The sequence below is a fragment of the Symphalangus syndactylus genome, chromosome 9, assembly GCF_028878055.3.
Source record: "Symphalangus syndactylus isolate Jambi chromosome 9, NHGRI_mSymSyn1-v2.1_pri, whole genome shotgun sequence".
Taxonomy (NCBI): domain Eukaryota; kingdom Metazoa; phylum Chordata; class Mammalia; order Primates; family Hylobatidae; genus Symphalangus; species Symphalangus syndactylus.
The window spans coordinates 111,123,681-111,146,540 of NC_072431.2; the positions used below are offsets into that span (position 1 = coordinate 111,123,681).

Sequence of the window (22,860 nt, forward strand, 5' to 3'; positions counted from 1 at the left end):
CTGGACAACCCTTCCTTAACCATTCCCCCAGTCCTGTCTCCTGCTGTTTACTTTCTCTCGGCATGTGCCTCTTTCCTCCTCCAAATGGCAGTCTACCATCTCAAGCCTCAGCTCAAATGGCTTCCTCCCATTTCACTTTCCCACATGTCCTGCCCCCACCCCCAGAGCTAACCCATTTCTACCGCAACTTCACAAAATATTCCTCTTAGGACTCTTCAGCTTTTAATAACCGATTAATGACCTACTGGTGGCAGACCAGCCAATTCCACTGAGAACATCTGTTCACATGTGTCCTCCCTGGATTACTAAATGTACGAAACCAGGCTGCATCTGCTTCCCACAGCCCTGGCACAAGGCTGGCACAGGGTAGGCATGCAAATGTTTACCAGAAGAGGCCTGGTTAGCATTCCACACCTTTTACTTGGCTAGTATTATGGAGGAAGATGTGTACATATTTTCTAGATACTAAGTATCATTTTTATGAACTTTGAGCATCTATGATGGATCAGGTACCTCCAGGTATATTACTCCTTTAATCTTCACAACCCTAATGAGGTTAGTGAAACTTTCATTGCATCAAGCGGCAAGTTATGTGGCAGAGCTAGAATGTGAAGTCAGGTCTCCTGTCTTTTGCTGATTCTGAGATACTCTCACACGTACTGTTTACCCACTGAACCCACTGCTTGAAAGAGGTAACAGATGCTCATGGGCTTCCTGTTGTGTGTGGGGCCACTGACCTGCATTACATGGGTCCAGGTAGAGGTGGTTTTGTTTTGTGTCACTTCCCTCCAGTCGCCTGTTCCTGCTGCTGTACCTGATCCCTTTCGAAGCAGACTGGGTAAGGACCAAAGGACAGCCCTGCTACAGAAGGAGGAGGATTGAGGAAAAAAATGAAGAGAAATAAAAACACCAAAAGGCAGCCCTATAAAGTTAAATTTTGTAATTTAATTGCTTGTTTTTGTCACTCTACTTCTCAAGTCTCCTGCTACTGCTCTGGGACTCGTGGCTTGCTCTGGGGCAGAAGGAAGTTGCTGGAAGCCTGGTCTCCAGGCTGGAGGGGTGCCAATGCAAGGGTCATACTAATGGAACTATCAATGCACCTGACTTAAAGGAGCCTGAAGAATGCCTCCAGTGGGCTGCTGGGCATATGCCCTGGACTGTCCCTATACTACTTGGAATATTCAAACAGAGTCCAGAGCTCAGAGGCAGGGAGAGCCAATATGGCTGCTGAAGGCCTAGGGAAAAGCAACACAGGACAGTTGTCCATTTGAGACTCTTTCTCTATCAAAGAGGAGTTAGGGATATACTGGTCAGTTCAGAGACCACAGTGTGAACCTGGCAGAAGAACTTGCTCTATATATTTCCTACCATCACGGGGGACGGCCAAACTGATTGTTACTGAACAGGTTCAGTGATGTGGTATGAGAAGTGCCAGGGACTTAAGGAAATAGAGTTCTGTAAAGCAGCCTGATCCCCTTCTAGGTCTACAACTGATCACATTGGGAAATGCCAAAATAAGTTCAGCTAGATATACCTATGAGAGGTTTTGGCAAAAGACTTAGGTATAATGGCTGGGTTTAAGATAACATGTGTGATTCCAGATATGGTACACCAATTCATTATTTGGTATTTCAGACTAAGAAATTCATTTGTGCTCCAAAAGATTTTGCTCATTTTGGGTAAAGCAAGCAATGTCTGTCTGATGTTTCAGGCATTTTCAGGAGGACAAATAACTGAGACAACTGAGGCTATGACTTAGTCACATAAAGTTGGTTTCAGGCTAAAAGTTTGATTTGTCCAAATAAAGCCCAATAGTCCCCCAACTCTCAGAGCAATCACAGTGATGGTGTGAAGAGCCTCTTCGAATACATGATTGCATACCTAGTGACCATACAATCAGAGATCTGGTCATAATGAAACACTTTATACAGACAGGAATAGACAAGGGATTTCTGACACACTCATGCTTTGGATGTGTCAGTACAAGACAGTATGTGAGACTGATTATGCCAGGCAGAGGGGAACAGGCATGATTTATCTGCTGGCAAATAAGTCTCCACTACACCTAATCATTCTTTTATCTAAGTGCATCGTGATCTTCTTAGTCCTGGACGTCAAAATAGTCAATTATTGGCTCCTTGGTTATTTTTTGTAAATTACTGCTCCCAGGATTCCTGAAAAACAAAGAATGATCAGTCTTTTCTTCTTTAGGGGAAACAGACACAGGACTTCAGAAAGTTAAGGATCAGCTGATTTACCATTTGTGAAGCTTAAACGTTTATTTTATTTTATTTTTATTTTAGTCTTACTTTTTTCCTTCTGCCCTTTGTGAGTAATTTTTTTAACTTTTGTGTTTCTTTCTAGATTTACATATTACATGGGGAATTTTGTTCTGTGAGATAACAAATTCTCTATTTACACTTTACAGTTTAGAGATAACCTTTCACAATCTATTTACAGGATTTCATACATGATGATTATTTTACTCTGCCTTCACAGTTCAACGAATGCTCAGTTAACAGCTTAAGTCAAGTGAGCATCTCACTTGTGAAGTTTTGATAGTGGGACAAACATGAGCTGGTGATTTTGAAATTTGGTAATGGGCACATAGGCATTTATGATAGTAATATTATTCTCTCTACTCTAAAAAGTTTCCATAATAGAGTTTTATACAAAAATAAAGCAAGCAAAGGGTTTTTAAAAAGATAGCATGGGATGGCTGGGCGCGGTGGCTCACGCCTGTAATCTCAGCACTTTGGGAGGCCGAGGCGGGCAGATCACGAGGTCAGGAGATTGAGACCATCCTAACACATGGTGAAACCTCGTTTCTACTAAAAATAAAAAAATTAGCCGGGCATGGTGGCGGGCGCCTGTAGTCCCAGCTACTCAGGAGGCTGAGGCAGGAGAATGGTGTGAACCCGGGAGGTGGAGCTAGCAGTGAGCCAAGATCGCACCACTGCACTCCAGCCTGGGCGGCAGAGCGAGACTCCGTCTCAAAAAAAAAAAAAAAGATAGCATGGGATAAACGGGCCAATAACTCCACATCGTTGTGTCTAAGCAGGACTGGACCCAACTGTGGCAGTTTCTGAGAAAACCCCTCATGTTTCCAAAGTGACCACCCATATGGATTTGCAGACTGCTGACCAGAACCTAGGACACCTGGCTCCTAGGGGTGGAGAAGGGCTGGTCCTGGGGACCAGGACGCTCTTGGCTGAGTCTGAGCTCAATGGACAACACCTAGCTGTCTTCTTGTCCAGTCCCACAGGAACACTAAGTGCTGTGACCTTCATGGTGACCTTGTAAACTGCCCTAACCACCCTTCCAGAGGTTTTGTGCAGGAATCACAGAGGAGGTATTGCTAGGACTTGTTTGTGGAAAGCCAAAACAGGAGTAGGCACCCCTCTCCTTCTGGGCTTTGAAGTGACTTTTAGACACACTGCCTTAGTTACAGTAGGGCAGCAGGGAAGGAGCACCATCCTGCCTTCCCTTCCTCTCCCTGACAAGTGACAAACAACTGGACAACTGGGGCTAGTGCTCTAAAGTTGGTTTCAGGCCACAATTCTGATTTCTCCAAATAAAGCCCAACAGTCCCCCAACTCTCAGAGCTCCTTCCCTGCTCCTGTCTGAGAAAACACCTGGCAGACTTGCCCCTTGCCAACCTGGTTTTCTTTTCTCTTTAAATCATGAATATGTTATAAAAATTATTCAAACCATATAGAAGTAGACAGAGCAAAACAAGAAAGTACCATCCGCCCCTGTCACCGGCAATTCTCACCCCCACACCCACTTCCATCTTCAGAGTAACTATTCTTTTTTTTTTTGAGACGGAGTCTGTCTCTCTGTTGCTCAGGGTGAAGTGCAGTGGCGTGATCTCAGCTCACTGCAACCTCTGCCTCCCAGGTTCAAGTGATTCTCTTGCCTCAGTCTCCCAAGTAGCTGTGTTTACAGGTGCCTGCCACCACACACGGCTACTTTCTTGTATTTTTAGTAGCCACCTTGTTGGCCAGGCTGGTCTCAAACTCCTGACCTCAAGTGATCCACCCTCCTTGGCCTCCCAAAGTGCTGGGATTACAGGCGTGAGCCACCGAGCCCGGCCCAGAGTAAGTATTCCTAACTACACGATGTTTCAGTCTTAAACCATCTGGTATGACAGACTGAATCCACTTCCCAGTGTCACCATCCACACTATGGAAATTATGTCCAGTGACTGCTCTCTCTAGAATCAAGCACTACAAACAAACTTAGGATCCCTCTGGTGGGAACAAATGTGTCTGATACCCCAACTAAACATTACATATTTGAACATGGTACCCCAAGGCCAGGCCTGAAGAGGCCACTAATGGCTGGTGCAGCTCAGGACAATTCAGCCCCTGCTGGCTTTTCTAGACAGACAGTTCCCCTTGGAAAGCAGCTGGAGAATCTTACTTGTCTGACTGATGTCTGTGATGAGGAATTGGTGGTGGAGGCCGTGCCTGCATTTCCCTTTCAAGCACACCTGTCAGCGTGGTAGGAGGACAAATGGACTTCCCCCTGACAAAAGTCAAAACATCAAGCATTGAAAAGTGAGAATCGTTTGTGGAGATGGACAGAAAGCTAGAAACTCAGCCCTTGATTTTGGCACTGTGACACTACTGAGCACTCTCTGGTATTAACTGTCTGCTCTCAGGCATGGCCACCTGCATTTAACCCACTGTCCCTTCCACCCACCTATGCCAGGCCCGTGGCTTGCTTCATGTCAGACTTGTTTTCTTCACTGGGAAGTTCTTCCTATTCCCAGGTTCTGAGAGTGATCCTAGGTCCTCCCTGTCCCCTCCTGGCCACATTATTCCTTCAGCTTCCTCTGATGGCAAAAACACCATTCACAGGTGGTGCCTCAAACCAGAGTCCAGCATTCTTTCTGTTTTCCCCATGCCAAGAGGACAGAGCCAAGGAGAGGACAGACAGCGGAACAGGAGACAGAAGGAGAAAAGAGCAGATATGATGGGCAGGCCCCCTTGCCTGAAGAAATGCTGCTTCCAGCATCTGCTATGACTGTAGGCAGATGTGACACTTGTGCATTTTGAGTGCATCTGCCCTGTGGGTCGAGGCATAGGTTTTGCTCTTTGGCTCAGGCCTTTAGATTATCTGGGAAGTGCCAGAGAAGCAGATTTTCCTTCTACTTTTCCAAGAGGGAGAGTGGTAGTAAGAAAGACAAATATTGACAGACCCTGCTTCTTGGGTCCAGTTTGCCCTGCTTAGGAGTTCTTCCTCTGATGGCAGGATTGACCTACCTGATGGCAGTGACCACCACATTGCGCTTCGGTTCACTGTCATAGCTCACGCTCTCCAGGCCATAAACTTGGGCCAGGTCATGGATGATCCGGCGGTGGTCTCTGTTCATGGGAGGGAAGCTGTGGCTTTTCTTAGTATTCTTTCCCTGTATTGAGGGAAAAGATGACTGATTGATCATATCACTCTGAAAACAAAATGCTCACAACTAATCTTACCACACAAGAATTGCATGGATCAATAAGAGGTGATTTTAGAGGCCCACAGCACAGAGCATTTTACTAACTGCCAAGCAAGCCTGGAGGAGTTTGGGAAGATGGGCATTGATGCACTTCTTTCACCTACTCTGTGAGCCACAACAGTAGCAGCTTAGGCCGGGCGCGGTGGCTCACGCTTGTAATCCCAGCACTTTGGGAGGCCGAGGCGGGCGAATCACGAGGTCAGGAGATCGAGACCACGGTGAAACCCCGTCTCTACTGAAAAATACAAAAAATTAGCCGCGCGTGGTGGCGGGCGCCTGTAGTCCCAGCTACTCGGAGAGGCTGAGGCAGGAGAATGGCGTGAACCCGGGAGGCAGAGCTTGCAGTGAGCCGAGATTGCGCCACTGCACTCCAGCCTGGGCGACAGAGCGAGACTCTGTCTCAAAAAAAAAAAAAAAAAAAAAAAAAACAGTAGCAGCTGGACAGGGTTAGGGACAAAGGGTACGTGAACTGCGACTTAGGCAGACAGTATAATGGTTCTTCCTGATGGGTTCCATAACTGGGGAGTGGGTGATATTCCCTAAAAATGACTAAATACTTACAAAACAAGAAAATATTATTTCCTTTAAAAGTATATTCTACTTTAAAAATCATGAGTATTCAGATACAGACACACAAGCAGAGAAACACATCTGTTTGGGTTTCTTAATTAGGAGAGGAACAATGCATTCCATTTTCTCCCTCATGTTAATATTCTGCTGGGAAGTGGTAACAGAAGGGAGGAAAGGAGGGGAATGGGAAGAGGGTAAGGAGACTGGGAAGGAAAACCACCAGCATTAGATACAGGGGCTAAAGCAGCCATCTCGTCCTTACTCACAGTCCCCTCTGATGGAAGCGGGAGGGAGCCAATGCAGTGCTGGGGGCTTCTGACTAAACTCAAGTCCTTTTCACTTAAAGCTACCTCTGTGACATCCCTGGCCACCTCCAGGACAGGGGTCTCCCTCCTCTGAAGGAGTCTATCCCACTGCTCTCCAGCTGTAGTCATACAACTTTCCCAAAGGGGACATTCCTGCCTTTGGAATTATAAAGAACAGTGGGCTTTCCTGGCATACAATAGCCCTTCAAAGATCTGAGGGGCTAGAGTGTCTTCCTAAGTGTCCCACACAGTCACTCAACTATCACTATTGAGCCCCCTCACCCAGAGTTTCTTCATCCATTCTTAGGCACTTAGCCAGCATTTTCTTTTTCTTTTTTTTTTTTTTTGAGACAGGATCTCAAGCTGGAGATCAAAGCTGGAGTACGGTGACTCAACCTCAGCTTACTGCAGGCTTGACCTCCCGGGCTTAAGCAATCCTCCTGCCTCAGCACCCTGAGTAGCTGGGATTACAGGTGTGCACCACCACACCTGGCTAATTTTTTACTTTTTGTAGAGACAGGGTTTTGCCATGTTGCCCAGGCTGGTCGCGAACTCCTGGACTCAAGTGATCCGCCTGCTGCCTCAGCCTGCCAAAGTGCTGGGATTACAGGTGTGGGCCACTGTGCCTGGCATTTACTTACAGCTGACTGCAGATCTTTCTTTCTTTCTTTTTTTTGAGACGGAGCTTCACTCTTGTTGCCCAGGCTGGAGTGCAGTGGCAGAATCTCAGCTCACAGCAACCTCCACCTCCCGGGTTCAAGGAATTCTCCTGCCTCAGCCTTGCAAGTAGCTGGAATAACAGGTGCCCGCCACCACACCCAGCTAATTTTTATATTTTTATTAGAGACGGGGTTTCGTCATGTTGGCCAGGCTGATCTAGAACTCCCGACCTCAAGTGATATGCCTGCCTTGGCCTCCCAAAGTGCGGGGGTTACAGGCATGAGACACCGCGCCTGGCCGACTGTAGATCTTTTCTGTAGTCAACTGTCCTGAACCAGGACAGGCTTCCACAGATGTTACAATGGCTGTGTTTTGAGAAAGATAAGGATCCTCAAAGAAGTTGTGACTTTTTCCTACAACTACTCTAGGTTGACAGTGTTTCCAGGACTTGATTGCTTTTTTTTTTTCATCAAGCTGGCCTTAGAGAAATGTCCAGTGGGATGTTTCAACTTCAACCTTATTCACGGACTCCACGAGGGTTTCCATTTCCTTCTCAATGTCACTGACAAACTTTAAGTCCTTCCTGAAATGAGAAATCACCAGTTAATTTTGTCTGTCCCTGCCCTTCTGAGAACCCCTTTCACCCATCCTCTCCCTGTAAAGCGGAGATAATAGACAATGCTAGCAGAAAAACTGCAGAGATCAGGAATTGTCAGAAAACAGAAGGATGACTGTGACGGAAGAAAGAACAAAAGAGAAAAATATAAGAAATGAGAAGATGAAAGGAGAAATAGCCACTGGAGGGCCAGGGACTCCAGGAGAAAAGTAAGAGCTGTTATAGCTCCAAGTGGGAACGCATGTGAATGTGAGACTGGGGTGGACGGAGGTGGAATGAAGCCCAGAGATCCTCCAATTTAGTCTAGTCCAGCCCTTGGGAGGCCCAAACTCTTACCGCCCCACCCAAACTCTTGTCTCAACCCTACCCAAGCTCAGTTCTTTAAGGGGACAGTTTTGAGAAACCAAGAGAAGGGTATTTATTAAACAGCACATAATCTTTCACAATAGATAAACAAACAAACCTGAACTGGCTCAATCACAGGAGGAGTACATATTAGTTATGACATCTCAAAAGACCAAACACTCTGACAAGCCACAATTAAGAAAGCAGGTAACAAGTTACGTACCTGGCATCTTCTTTCAAACTATCACTGAATTTTGACCCTGAAGAACGTATATTGAAAGGATCAGAATCCTCACTGATATGAAACGCCTCTGCTAATCTCCTGAAAGGGAGAGAGAGGTATGCAAATAAAAGGAGTGGGAGGGAAACTATCTTACAGTCACCCCGAGTGCCTACTATATCCTAAATTCTTTACACATTATTTATCTCTATTTTGGTAAACTGGATTATTAAGGAGAGAATAACAACAACTTGGTACATGAGGTGGTATTGTCTTCATAAAAGAAAATAAAACAGATCTATAATGATCTGAGCAAGTCATAGGCTGAACACTGGGGACTTAGATTATTTGGGGAAGAGGAGTTTGGGGGTGTGGGATCACCGAGAATGGTCAATGGGGGATGACTTTCCCTGAGGCTTTGTTTAAAGATAAGGTACATAAAATAGACATACAAATGTTAAAATTAATATAGAAATCTGAAAAGTAAAGAATTCCATTAACATATACACTTCATTTTTATACATTTCTTGGCTGGGTGCGGTGGCTCACACCTGTAATCCTAGGACTTCGGGAGGCCAAGGTAGGTGGATCACTTGAGGCCAGGAGTTCGAGATCAGCCTGGCCAACATGGTGAAACCCTGTCTCTATTAAAAATACAAAAATTAGCCGGGTGTGGTGGCGTGTGCCTGTAATCCTAGCTGCTAGGAGGCTGAGGCATGAGAATCACTTGAACCCAGGAGAAAGAGGTTGCAGTGAGCCGAGATTGCGCCACTGCACTCCAGCCTGGGCGACACAGTGAGACTCTAAAAAAATAAAATAAAATAAAAAATAATACATTACTTTATTATTTTATTTTTATTGACCCATTGTCATTGCTTCATATTTATGAAGCACAGTTTGATGTTTTGGTACATATATATTATGTTGTATAATAACCAAATCAGTGTATTAGGCATATCCATCACCTGATGCCCTTATTATTTCACTGTGGTGAGAATACACAGAAGCCTCTTTTCTAGTTATTTTGTAAACTACACCTTACCGTTAACCATCATCACCCCAGTGTGCCATAGAACACCAGAACTTAGGCTGGGCACGGTGGCTCATGCCTGTAATCCCAGCACTTTGGGAGGCTGAGGCGGGCGGATCACCTGAAGCCGGGAGTTCGAGACCAGCCTGACCAACACGGAGAAACCTTGTTTCCACGAAAAATACAAAAATTAGTCAGGTGTGGTGGTGCATGCCTGTAATCCCAGCTACTCAGGAGGCTGGGGCAGGAGAATCGCTTGAACCTGGGAGGCAGAGCTTGCAGTGAGCTGAGATAACGGCATTGCACTACAGCCTGGGCAACAAGAGCAAAACTCCTTCTCAAAAAAAAAAAAAAAAAAAAAACCACCAGAACTTATTACTACCATCTATTTGTAACTTTCTATCCACTGACCAACCTCTCCTCATCCTCCCCTTTCCACCCTGTCCTTCTTCTCAGTCAGATAAACACTGTTCTACTCTCTGCTTCTATATTATTTTTTAAATATTCTACATATGAGTGAGATCATGTGGTATCTGTCTTTCTGTGTCTGGCTTATTTCACGTAACATGATGTCCTCCAGGTCCATCCATGTTGTTGCAAATGACAGGGTTTCATTTTTTTTATGGCCGAATAGTATTTCATTCTGTATATATACCACATTTTCTTTATCCATTCAGCCATGTTGGCCACTTCAGTTGATTTCATATCTTGGCTATTGTAAATAGTGCTGCAACAAATGTGAGAGTACAGGTATCTCTACAGATTTGATTTCCTCTGTAGAGATACCAAGCAATAGGATTGCTGGATCATATGGTAGTTCTATTTTTAATGTGAGGAAATTCCATACTGTTTTCCATAGTGGCTGTACTAATTTACAATCCCACCAAGAGTGTGTAAGTGTTCCCTTTTTTCTCATTGTTTTTTTTTTTTTTTGAGGCTAGGTCTGGCTCTTGTTGCCCAGGCTGGAGTGCAGTGGCATGATCTCAGCTCACTGTAACTTCCACCTCCTGGGCTTAAGCCATCCTCCTACCTCAACCTCTCCAGTAGCTGGCACTACAAGTGTGCCACCATGCCCGGCTAATTTTTGTATTTTTTGTAGAGACAGGGTTTTGCTATGTCGCCCAGGCTGGTCTTGAACTCCTAAGCTCAAGCGATCCACTGGCCTCAGCCACCCAAATGCTGGGATTATGGGCATGAGCCGCTGTAATGGGCCCCTTTCTTCACTATAACGTTTCTCTCTCTCTATGTGTGTATATATATATATATATATATTTGGAGATGGAGTCTTGCTCTTGTCGCCCAGGCTGGAGTACACTGGCATGATCTCGGCTCACTGCAACCTCTGCCTCCTGGGTTCAAGTGATTCTCCTGCCTCAGCCTCCCGAGTAGCTGGGATTACAGGTGCCCGCCACCATGCCCAGCTAATTTTTGTATCTTCAGCAGAGATGGGGTTTCACCATGTTGGCCAGGCTGGTCTTGAACTCCTGACCTCAGGTGATCCACCCGCCTCGACCTCCCAAAGTGCTGGGATTACGGGTGTGAGCCACTGTGCCCGGCCTTTCTCTATAATTTTAAGTAGCTGCCATTATTATATTCAAAATTGTCTCACCCCCCAAAAATAAGAATGTGAGGTAATGCATATGCAAATTAGCTTGATTTAGCCATTCCACAATGTATACATACACATCATGCTGTATTACCATAAATATATACCATTTTTATTTAATAAAAAAATTTAAAAAATTAAAAAAACCTTGTTTCTTTGCGTCTCCCCAGCATTATCTTGTTAGCATTTCTCATATTATTATTTTGTTTTCACACTTAACTGTTTTCATGGCTCATAGTCTTCTAATGATGTTCCCATATTTTAATCATTTCCCATTTAGGTTTCTTTAACAGTTCCTCAGTTTCTCAATATTCCTCATTTTGCAGGGCTATTCAATTTAATCAATCTTTGCTAGAATCAGGAAGTTTGTCAGTCATTGAATAAATGCCTCTTGATCTGATAGAGTACCCTCAAGTAACTTACTGCAGACATCATATTTAATGGTGAAATACTTAAATTTTTCCCCATGAGATGGAGGATTAGTCAGGAATATCTATTTTTTTTTTTTTGTGAGAAAAATTAAGACACAACTAATATCTCTGTGCAAAAAGCTTTGAAAATGTTTCCAGTTGTGGGGCACATGGAGCGGACATAAGACTCTTGATCAACGTGGAGTAAGTGGTCTCCAGAAATGCCACCTTGTGCCCTAGCCATCAGTGTCTGAATCTCATGGCATCTCACCAACATTCAAGTTATTTTATTTTTTTAAAGCTAGATTTCAGCTTAGCACTTAGTACAATTTTCATTTACACTGCACCAGGAGTCACTTACAAGCTTAGTGCCCACAGAATCTGGTTCACACTGCTAGATTTCCAACTTTTCAAAAGAGGCTTACTTCTCAAATTTTCAAGAGAATTTCGAGGGGAAGATCTTTTGATGTTTTGATTACTTGGCCACTAATTCAAATTTAAACACCAATAAAACCTGTCTGTGGGCTGAATTTGGCCTGCTAGTTTTTTATTTCTACAATAGAGATATACACACATGCATACACACATACATATACGCACAGGTGTATGCGTGTATATATGTGTGTGTATATATAGATATAACTTTAGATGGACTTTTCTTTAAATTTGCATTTTTTTTCTCTTAGGTTTGTGTGTATTTATGAAAGACTCTAACCTGTAAGGGTCATTATGTCATCACCAAGATTGACGAGAAATTCAAAAGGCTTTCAAAAATAGCTAGTTTTAATCAATAACATTTACTGAGTACCTACTATGAGCCAAGCTCTTGTGCCAAGAGCTTTATGAGTATCATTTTTAGTTTTAATGTATTAATCCTCATAACAACTCTGGAAGGTAAATACTGTTATTATCATCATTTCTAGATTTTTAAGCAACCTAAGGCTTACAGACAATATGTGACTTGCCCAAGGTCTCACAGCTAAGTGATTTGTGAAGCTAGGATTCAAATCCAGACAATCTGACTCCAGAGCTCTGGCTCTAACTAGTATACAATATGTCTTTCAACCACCAAAAGTACATTTCCATGTTTGGAGACCTTCTGTGTATTCACTATAGCATTTCTGAATACCTAGGACTCCTAATTTACATTCTGCAGCTGAGAATACTGACTGACCGTTCCTAAAGGGCAAGGGTTTTGAACGGCACTCACTAGAAAGTTATCATAAGGGTCAAACCAAGGAAAATTTGGACAGCACTACTAGTCATCACATTACCTTCTACACACTTAATATGTAAAGAGGTACTATTAAAATTGTTGAAAGTCAAACTTCAAGGTAAAATAGGGCTATATTTTGTCTGCATTTGTCTAACTTTTTATCTTAAACAAATTTCAAAGACAAGTTATGAGAATATTACAATAAACTTCTATATACCCTTCACCTAAATTCTCCAATTATTAACATTTTGCAGGGCTATTCAATTTAATCAATCTTTGCTAGAATCAGGAAGTTTGTCAGTCATTGAATAAATGCCTCTTGATCTGATAGAGTATCCTCAAGTAACTTACTGCAGACATCATATTTAATGGTGAAATACTTAAATTTTTCCCCATGAGATGGAGGATTAGTCAGGAATATCTATTTTTTTTTTTTTTTTTTTTGTGAGACTGAGTCTTGCTCTATCGCCTAGGCTGGAGTGCGTTGGCGCCATCTTGGCTCACTGCAATCTCTGCCTCCTGGGTTTAAGCAATTCTCTTGCCTCAGCCTCCTGAGTAGCTGGGACTACAGGTGTCCACCACCACGCCCAACTAATTTTTGTATTTTTAGTAGAGACAGGGTTTCACCATGTTGGCCAGGCTGGTCTCGAACTCTTGACCTCAAGTGATCCGCCCGCCTCAGTCTCCCAAAGTGCTGGGATTACAGGTGTGAGCCATCCCACCGTGCCCGGCCAAGGAATATCTTTTATTACCACCTTCCATTCAACAATATACTGAAGGCCCTAGCCAGTACAATGAGGTAAGAAGAAGAAATGAAAGTTAAGAATTGGAAAGAAGGAAAAAAGAAAAAAGAAAGGAAAAAACAGGAATTGAAAATAAATAAAATTACTATTATTGGAAGACATGACTGTGTATATGCAAAATCCAAAATAATCTATAATATCAGAAATAAGTGAATTTAGCAAGGTTTCTAAATAAGTCAATAAATATCAATTGTATCTCTAAATACCAGCAACAAGCAATTAGAAAATACCAATTTAAGCCGGGTGTGGTGGCTCACACCTATAAACCCAGCACTTTGGAAGGCTGAGGCAGGAGGATGGCTTGAGCCCAGGAATGTGAGACCAGCCTGGCCAACAGAGCAAGACGCCATCTCTACCAAAAAAACAAAAAAATTAGCTGGGTGTGTCACAAAAAAATGTAAAAATTAGCTGGGTGTGGTGGCATGCACCTGCAGTTCCAGCTACTTGGGAGGTGAGGCGGGAGTATCACTTGAACCCAGGAGGTAGAGGCTGCAGTGAGCTGTAATTGTGCCATTGCACTCCAGCCTGGGAGACAGAGTGAGACTCTGTATCAAAAAAAAAAATAAATAAATCAAGCCATTCATAGAATTTTTTTGCCTTAATCTGTGATATATTTTTATGACTGCTGAAGCATATAAATATCTTCTGTAACACATTTCTAAAATGAGCATTTGCTTTAAAATGAAGGCCTTGTAATTTGCATTTTTTCTTGAGGATGTCAACCTGGTCAAAAGCAAAATAAACAAAACATTTGTCACATTAAATAATAATAATAATTTTTAAAAAATTAAAAGTTGGCCAGGCGCAGTGGCTCATGCCTGTAATCCCAGCACTTTGGGAGGCTGAGATGAGCAGATCATGAGGTCAGGAGATTGAGACCGTCCTGGCTAACATGGTGAAACCCCATCTCTACTAAAAATACAAAAAATTAGCTGGGTGTAGTGGTGGGCGCCTCTGGTCCCAGCTACTTGGGAGGCAGAGGCAGGAGAATGGCATGAACCTGGGAGGCGGAGCTTGCAGTGAGCCGAGATCGCGCCATTGCACTCCAGCCTGGGCAACAGAGCGAGACTCCGTCTCGAAAAAAAAATAAAAAATTACAAGTAATACAAGAAAAATAAACCCATCTAGCTGGGCGCGGTGGCTCATGCCTGTAATCCCAGCACTTTGGGAGGCCGAGGTGGGTGGATCACGAGGTCAGGAGATCGAGACCATCCTGGCTAACGTAGTGAAACCCCGTCTCTACTAAAAACACACAAAAAAAATTAGCTGGGTGAGGTGGCGGGCACCTGTAGTCCCAGCTACTCAGGAGGCTGAGGCAGGAGAATGGCGTGAACCCCGGGGGGCGGAGCCTGCAGTGAGCCGAGATCATGCCACTGCACTCCAGCCTGGGCGACAGAGAGACTCCATGTCAAAAAAAAAAAAAAAAAAAAAAAGAAAAATAAACCCATCTATAGCAGCATCAAAAAGCAAGAAACAAATCTACTGAAAGACTACAAAATCTATATATAGAAAACCATAAAGTATCATTGAGAGAAATCAAAGACATGAAATGCAAGAATACACCTTCCTCTTGGATTAGAAAATTTAATATTGTAAAGATTCCAAATTGATCTACAAGTTAAATACCAACTCAATCAAAATCCCAGCAGGTTTCTTGGGCATATATTATAATAACAAACCAATTGTGAAATATAAGTGGAAATGGGCTGGGTGCAGTAGCTCATGCTTATAATCCCAGCACTTTGTGGGGCCAAGGCAGGAGGTTCGCTTGAGCCAGAAGTTTGAGACCACCCTGGTCAACATAGTAAAACCCTGTCTTTACAGAAAAAAAAAGAAAAAGAAAAAGAAAAACTTAGCCGGGCGTAGTGGTGTGTGCCTGTAGTCCTACCTATTTTGGAGGCTGAGGCATGAGGATCTCTTGAGCCCAGGAGTTCAAGGGTGCAGTGAACTATGATTGTGCCACTACATTCCAGCATGGGTGACAGAGCAAGACCCGGTCTCAATAAATAAATAAATAAATAAATAAATAAATAAATAAATAAATAAATAAATAAATGAAAAAGACATTAAGTGGAAATGTAAAGGGCTAAGAATAAAGAATAATCAAAGACAATATTGAAGAAGAGTCATGGTTGAGGATATATACTATCAGATATTAAGACTTGTTATAAAGGCACAGTAATTAAGACAGTGTGATACTAGTGCGGTTGAACAGGATGAGATCAGAAATAGACTCACATATATATATATTTGATATACTTTAATTTATTTATTATTTTTTTTTTTGTTGCAGAGTCTTGCACTGTCGTCCCGGCTGGAGTGCAGTGGCACGATCTCGGCTCACTGCAAGCTCTGCCTCCTGGGTTCATGCCATTCTCCTGCCTCAGCCTCCCGAGTAGCTGGGACTACAGGTGCCCACCACCATGCCCGGCTAATTTTTTGTATTCTTAGTAGAGATGGGGTTTTACCAGGATGGTCTCGATCTCCTGACCTCGTGATCCACCTGCCTCAGCCTCCCAAAGTGCTGGGATTACAGGTGTGAGCCACCATGCCCGGTCTATTTTTTTTTTTTTTTTTTGAGACAGGATTTCACTCTGTCACCAAGAGTGTAGTCCAGCCTGGTGATCACGGCTCACTGTAGCCTCAACCTTGCAGGTTCAAGCAATCCTCCCACCTCAAGCTTCCCAAGTAGCTGGGACTATAGGTGTGCACCACCACACCTGGCTAATTTTATTTTATTTTTTGTAGAGATGAGGTTTTGCCAAGTTGCCCAGGCTTATATGTGATTTATGACAGAGGTGGCACTGCAGAGTGCTGGGAAAAGGACAATCTTGGTACTGGTTAAATGGATATTTGCATGGAAAAAAGCTGAATTGTAAACTCTCCTTATCCATACTCAAAAAAATCAGTACAGGTCAACTGTAGATTTAAAATGTGAAAGGTAAAATAATACACTTTCTAGATAGTAACAGAATATTGTCATTGCCTCAGGATAGACAAATTTTTCTAAATAGGACATGAAAAGTGCTTATTAAGAAACTCAAATAAACTGGATAATATTACAATTAAAAATTTCTGTTTATCAAAAGACATCAAGAGTTCTTTAGCTTCTGGGATTAAAAAAAGGCATCAAGAGAGTAAAAAATGAAAGTACAGAGTGCAACAAAGTACTCACAATGTATACATAAAGCCAACAAAGGACTCATATTCAGAATACGTAAAGAATTCCTACTAATCAATACAAAAAGAGCACAAAAAAATAAGCAAAGGACTTGTACAGGCACTTCAAAAATGAGGCTATCCAATGGCCAGTAACTACAAGAAAGGTGCTTAATCTCTTTTTTTTTTTTTTTTTTTTTTTTTTGAGATGGAGTCTTGCTCTGTCGCCCAGGCTGGAGTGCAGTGGCGCAATCTCGGCTCACTGCAAGCTCCGCCTCCCGGGTTCACGCCATTCTCCTGCCTCAGCCTCTCCGAGTAGCTGGGACTACAGGCGCCCGCCACCACGCCCGGCTAATTTTTTTGTATTTTTAGTAGAGACGGGGTTTCACCGTGGTCTCGATCTCCTGACCTCGTGATCCACCCGCCTCGGCCTCCCAAAGTGCTGGGATTACAAGCGTGAGCCACCGCGCCCGGCCTGAAAGGTGCTTAATCTCTTAAGTCATCAGGAAAATAGAAATTAAAAGCTCAATGACATCTTGTTATACACATCTACAAAATGGCTAAAATTAAAAAGACTGACAATTTCAAGTGCTGGCAAAAAAGTACAGCAATGGGAATTATCCTTTGCTGGTGGGAGTGTAATTTGGTACAATCACTTTGGATACTGGCAGAATCTACTAATGCTGAACATACGTAAACCCTATTAATCAGCAATTCTACTTCTGGCTTATATCCAACAGAAATGTACAGAAATATAGAGCAAAGCAAGTTTAAGAATGTTCTGGGCTGGGCGTGGTAGCTCACGCTTGTAATCCCAATGCTTTGGGAGGTCGAGGCAGGTGGATCACCTGAGGTCAGGAGTTCGAGACGAGCCTGGCCAACATGGTGAAACCCCATTTCTACTAAAAATACAAAAATCAGCTGGGTGTGGTGGTGTGCGCCTGTAATGCCAACTACTCTGGAGGCTAAGGCAAGAGAATCGCTTGAACCCAGGAGGCAGAGGTAGCAATGAGCCAAGATCATGCCATTGCACTCCAGCCTAGGCAACAAGAGCAAAACTCCATCTCAAAAAAAAAAAAAAGAATTCGGCCGGGCGCGGTGGCTCAAGCCTGTAATCCCAGCACTTTGGGAGGCCGAGGTGGGCGGATCACGAGGTCAGGAGATCGAGACCATCCTGGCTAACACAGTGAAACCCCATCTCTACTAAAAATACAAAAAATTAGCCGGACGTGTTGGCAGGCGCCTGTAGTCCCAGCTACTCGGGAGGCTGAGGCAGGAGAATGGCATGAACCCGGGAGGCGGAGCTTGCAGTGAGCCGAGATCGCGCCATTGCACTCCCGCCTGGGAGACAGAGCAAGACTCCGTCTCAAAAAAAAAAAAAAAAAAAAAAAAAAAGAATTCTTAACAGCTTTATTTGTAATAGTCTAATGGTTAATACAAAGATATCCATTAACAGTATAATGGGTAAATGAATAGTAATACAAAAAAAATCATGCAGGAATAAAAATGAATAAAGCATTGCTACATGCAACAACAGGAGTGAATGTCACAAAAATGTAACGAAAGAAGCCAGACAAAAATAATACAAACTACATGATTTCATCACTTACATAAAGTTCAAAAACTAATCTAAAGAGAAGTTAGGATAGAGTTTCACCTTTATGTAGAGTATAGGAGACAGTTCTGGTAATTATCTTTTCACCTGAGTGCTTGATTACACAACTGTATTCATTTAGTGACGATTCACTGATCTGCACACTTTCAATCTTCAATATGTATGCTAAACTTCAACGAAAAGTTAACTAAACATTGTTTTAAACCTCTTATCTCTGAGTCAGGAAGTTGGCCAGTCCCTGAATAAGTATGCTGTGTTATGTGATGTTTATATCATGCCCAAAACCACGCAGCTCCTGTTTCTCAATATGCTGAAATCACCTGAGTGGTTTATCCTTAAGACAATTCAATTTTTGGTAATGGCATTTCTCTTGCTCTTTGATAACAGTAAAAGACGCAGTGCAGTGCTGAGTGAATGTCTGATGTTTGAAGGGTTGCTCCCTCCCATTAATTTCACAGAGCTCAAGGGCAAGGAGATTAAAAAAGCAGCTGCAACTACTTACTTCTTCCTTTCCAAGGCTGAACACTCCTCATCACACTCCAGCCTTGATAAGCAAATGAAAAAAAATTAAAGTCAGAATACAGGCTGTACAGCTCCTATGCAGCAAGAAAAGGAAGTCTCAGTCAACCTGGAAGCACAGCTGACTCTTGCCAAAAAACATTCCCTCAGGCCAGGAATGTTTTTTGTGAGGCCTGTGAGGCCACCTGTTCTTCAGTTTCCATCAGTAACCTTGCCCTAGAAATACCATTTCCCCAGGGACCCCAATCCAGCAATGGCTGGATGAGGTCCCTCTCAAGGACAGGTGGGATGGCCTCTCTGTTATGGGGTCTAGGAGTCCTCCAGTGGCCTCAGAGTGTTCCTTGGCTGCTCAGCCCCAAATGCTCCACAGGTGCCCCTCTTAACAGCCCGATCTCCCTCTCCAGAGACAGCCACCACTCTGGGTTCTCTATTCTCATATGGGTTAAGCTAAACACCTATAGGTCTCTGCTTCCTTCGGTTACTGTGAGGCCTGGAAAAGTCTCCTCTAGTCTTGGCCATCTCCTGAGTAGGATTCATTGGGGATGGAGCGGATGTCACAACATCAACTTGTCTATTGAATACTTATTGTGTATGCAAGGCTCTGCTATGAAGGATTGAGATAAATGAATAATCCCTGCCCTCTAATTGAAGTCTAACTGAAGAAAGAAGGCACATATATGTATTTTAAAAATTACCTGGCTTGATGAACTTCCTTTTTGGTAATTAACTTGCCGATCTCCACTGAACCTCCAAGCTGCATGTCTGTTATCTTAGAGGCCATGGAAATTGCAGCTATTCTGAAATATAAAAAAGAAAGGGAAAAAGAGGCATTGCAGTTTCACAAGAACCTCCTTATACTTGGGATACAGAAGACCTCTTTAAAAGCAAATCTAGGCCGGGTGTGGTGGCTCACGCCTGTAATCCCAGCACTTTGGGAAACCGAGGCAGGTGGATCACCTGAGGTCAGGAGTTCATGACCAGCCTGACCAATATGGTGAAGCCCCGTCTCTACTAAAAATATAAAAAATTAGCCAGGCGTGGTAGCAGGCGCCTGTGATCCCCGCTACTCAGGAGGCTGAAGCAAGAGAACCTCTCGAACCTGGGAGGTGGAGGTTGCAGTGAGCCGAGATTGCACCATTGCACTCTAGCCTGGGCAACAAGAGTGAAACTCCGTTTCAAAAAAAAGCAAATCTAGCACATGAAAACTGGTGTGGCCTTGGAAGCCCAGCTACTATGAACTACCTACATATTTATGTCTCTTCAATTATATTCAAAGCAGCTACATGGGAAGCGATGAGGTGACTCAATCCCTCAGTATCCCCTAGAGCAACACTTGGCACTTAGTAGGTATTCAAACACAGCCAATCTGATGTGTGCATCCTCTTAAAGTCCTATATCCATGGCACCTCTCCCCATCTAACCAGATATATATATATATATATATAAAACTATTCATTCTCTAACACCTCCATCTCAGTACTCAGATCCCTATATGGCTACACAGGTCCCAAGACTTCAGGAGGCTGCAGAGATACCTCACAGAACAATTAGAAACCCTCACACCAGAGGAGCACAGGGCTTAGCCCTGGCTGTGTCAATGACAAATGGTAGGATGTGAAAGCAATTCACCTAACTTCAGGACATCTTTCCTTCTTATCTCACAATGTAATACGACCAAAAGAGAGAAAAAGAGAAAGAGGAAGGAGGAAGTGGAGAAATTTCAAAGTTATTTTACACACTAAAGTTAGGGAAGACAAGGTACATAAAGCAGCACTTTTTCTTTGAACTAGAGAAACCAGATTTTTAAAAATGTATGTAAGAAACTTTCCAGCCAGGTGTGGTGGCTCACGCCTGTGATCCCAGCACTTTGGGAGGCCGAGGTGGGAGACCAGCCTGGGAAACAGGGCAAGACCCCTCTCAGTAAAACAAAACAAAACAAAAAAACAGAAAAACCTTTCCAGCTTTTAGAAAAGTTGCAAGGATACTATGATAAACACATGTATCTGTGCAGTGGTGTTTACAACTCACTGATCACAACCAGTTACAGACTTCTTTGTTTCTTCTCCACTCCCACTGCTTCACTTGACTAGCTTTAAAAACAAAACAAAACACATGTATCTGTTTCACCTAGGTCATCAGTTGTTAACATTTACGTAACACTAACCTTTGATAAGTACTAGACGCTTCAGAGCAAATCACCATCTCTTTTCTTCGTCCACATTCACACTGTAGCTCTACCTGAAGTCAGATGAACATGGAACGACTTTTAGCACACTGGAACCATGTGAATAAAGCAGTTTTCACTCTTAAATCCTCTCTTAAACCATAGCAGAGACTAGAGAGTTAGTGGGTGGCCACTCTCCAAGCTGGAAGAAGCTAACCACACATGCAAACTGACACAGTTGTTGACATGCTAGGAAAGAAGTGCCCCGTCCACAATGCCCCCTTTTGGAAACCTCCTCTGTTCTTAATCCTGGCTGGAGGGGCAGGCCTAGGATGAAGTTTTTACCATCAGAGACAGACACTTGCCCTAGGCCCAACTGTGGCCTAGCCAACTCCACATCCTCAAGGTGGCCACACTTGATCCTTTAGACCAGGCTAAACCTCCCATTTACCTGCTCTCACAGCACCCTCCACAAGGCTTAAACTACTCCCTCATGACACCACAGCCATAATTAGTTATCTAAGTAATAATCGAGTATCTGTCCTATCAGATTGTGAGGAACCATGGGTCTCTTGTTCACTAATTTATCCCTAGCACCTCATACTGACTTGCACAAAAGACATTTATACATTTATTAAATAAATGGAATAAACAATCAGTGACTATTAAGAATCTGATCCAAGGGAGACACAGACTGTGGTCCGGTGGCAGTGGGTACCTGCTGAATCAAAAGGCCATACCAAGTTGGGCAGGCAGAAACCTGTATGACTTACCTCTCTCTAACTCGTGGTTATTTGCAACCAATGACCCCTGATTAAGATGCATGCCCAGGGGCCACTGTAGACAGTTCTGGATTCACTAATGGCCTCAGAACTACAGTCTATGCTCCATCTGTGGTCAGAAATACCCACCTTGGCTTTACAAGCAGTCACAGGGCAGGGTGAGCTGGTATGGCATGGTGCCATACATGAGTGACCACAGTCAGCTCTGGGGGTGGTGCAGGGCTGCTTGCAGGCCTCATCCACAAGACACTCCCCTTTGTGACAGAGTCTCTGACATTTGTGCATCCCACATGGTAGCGTGGCACTGCAGGGTAATCCGCAAGAGATATCAACCAGGTGACAGGGGATGTTGCTCCGAAACTAGGAGAGACAGAAGTAGCCAGATTCTCATCTCCATGTGGGATTTGGGGTGAGTTTTAACTTTCTCTTTAAACATTTCTCAGCTTATAGCAGGGTTGTCTTTTTTTTTTGAGATACAGGGTTTCACTCTGTCCCCCAGGCTGGAGTGCAATGGTGTGATTATGACTTTCCTGGGGCTCAGGTGATCCTCCCACCTCAGTCTCCCAAGTAGCTGGGATTGCAGGTGCATGCCACCACGCCCGGCTAATTTTTGTATTTTTTTTTTTTTTAAGAGGTGGGGTTTCACCATGTTGCCCAGGCTGGTCTTGAACTCCTGAGTGGAAGCGATCCACCCGCCTAGGCCTCCCAAAGTGCTGAAATTACAGGTGTGAGCCACTGCATCTGGCAATAACAGTTTGTATTTATTTATTTTGAGACAAAGTCTCACTCTGTTGCCCAGGCTGGAGTACAGTGGCGCCGATCTCAGGGCTCACTGCAACCTCCGCCTCCAGGGTTCAAGTGATTCTCTAGCCTCAGCCTCCTGAGTAGTGGGGTTACAGGGGTGTACCACCACGACCAGCTAATTTTTGTATTTTTAGTAGAGACGGGGTTTCGCCATGTTGGCCAGATGGCTGGTCTTGAACTCCTGACTTCAAGCGATTCACTTGCCTTGGCCTCCCAAAGTGCTGGGATTACAGGCGTGAACCACTACACTCAGCTCAGTTTTTAAAATAAGGATTATTATTATTTTAATTTTTAGAGACAGGGTCTCACTATGTTGCCTAAGCTGGACTTGAACTTCTGGGCTCAAGTGAGCCTCCTGTCTTAGTCTTCTGATTAGCTGGGACTATAGGTACATGCCACTGCAACCAGCTTAAAAGCTGTATTTTTAAAAAAGCTCTATTTATCTGAAAAAAATCAGTTTGATTTTCAAAGTATGAAAGGTTAGTTTGAGATGAAGAAAACAAACCTTAACTTTATTTAATAATCCC

General features: G+C 43.5%; 1 protein-coding gene across 4 annotated transcripts in view; it reads right to left on the bottom strand.

Annotated features, from left to right (window-relative positions):
* Positions 1 to 925: 925 nt before the first annotated feature.
* Positions 926 to 22,860, bottom strand: part of NFX1 (nuclear transcription factor, X-box binding 1) — a 91,344-nt gene continuing 69,409 nt past the window's right edge. For all 4 annotated transcript variants that reach the window (XM_063609052.1, XM_055293972.2, XM_063609050.1 and 1 more), the window contains exons 16-24: positions 21,659 to 21,889; positions 20,748 to 20,821; positions 19,279 to 19,380; positions 18,567 to 18,608; positions 8,229 to 8,327; positions 7,561 to 7,627; positions 5,271 to 5,416; positions 4,426 to 4,530; positions 926 to 2,174 (exon numbers count right to left, since the gene is read on the bottom strand). In XM_063609052.1, the coding sequence (XP_063465122.1) occupies positions 2,102 to 2,174; positions 4,426 to 4,530; positions 5,271 to 5,416; positions 7,561 to 7,627; positions 8,229 to 8,327; positions 18,567 to 18,608; positions 19,279 to 19,380; positions 20,748 to 20,821; positions 21,659 to 21,889 (939 nt within the window). In that variant the 3' untranslated portion in view covers positions 926 to 2,101. The remainder of the gene's footprint in view (positions 2,175 to 4,425; positions 4,531 to 5,270; positions 5,417 to 7,560; positions 7,628 to 8,228; positions 8,328 to 18,566; positions 18,609 to 19,278; positions 19,381 to 20,747; positions 20,822 to 21,658; positions 21,890 to 22,860) is intronic.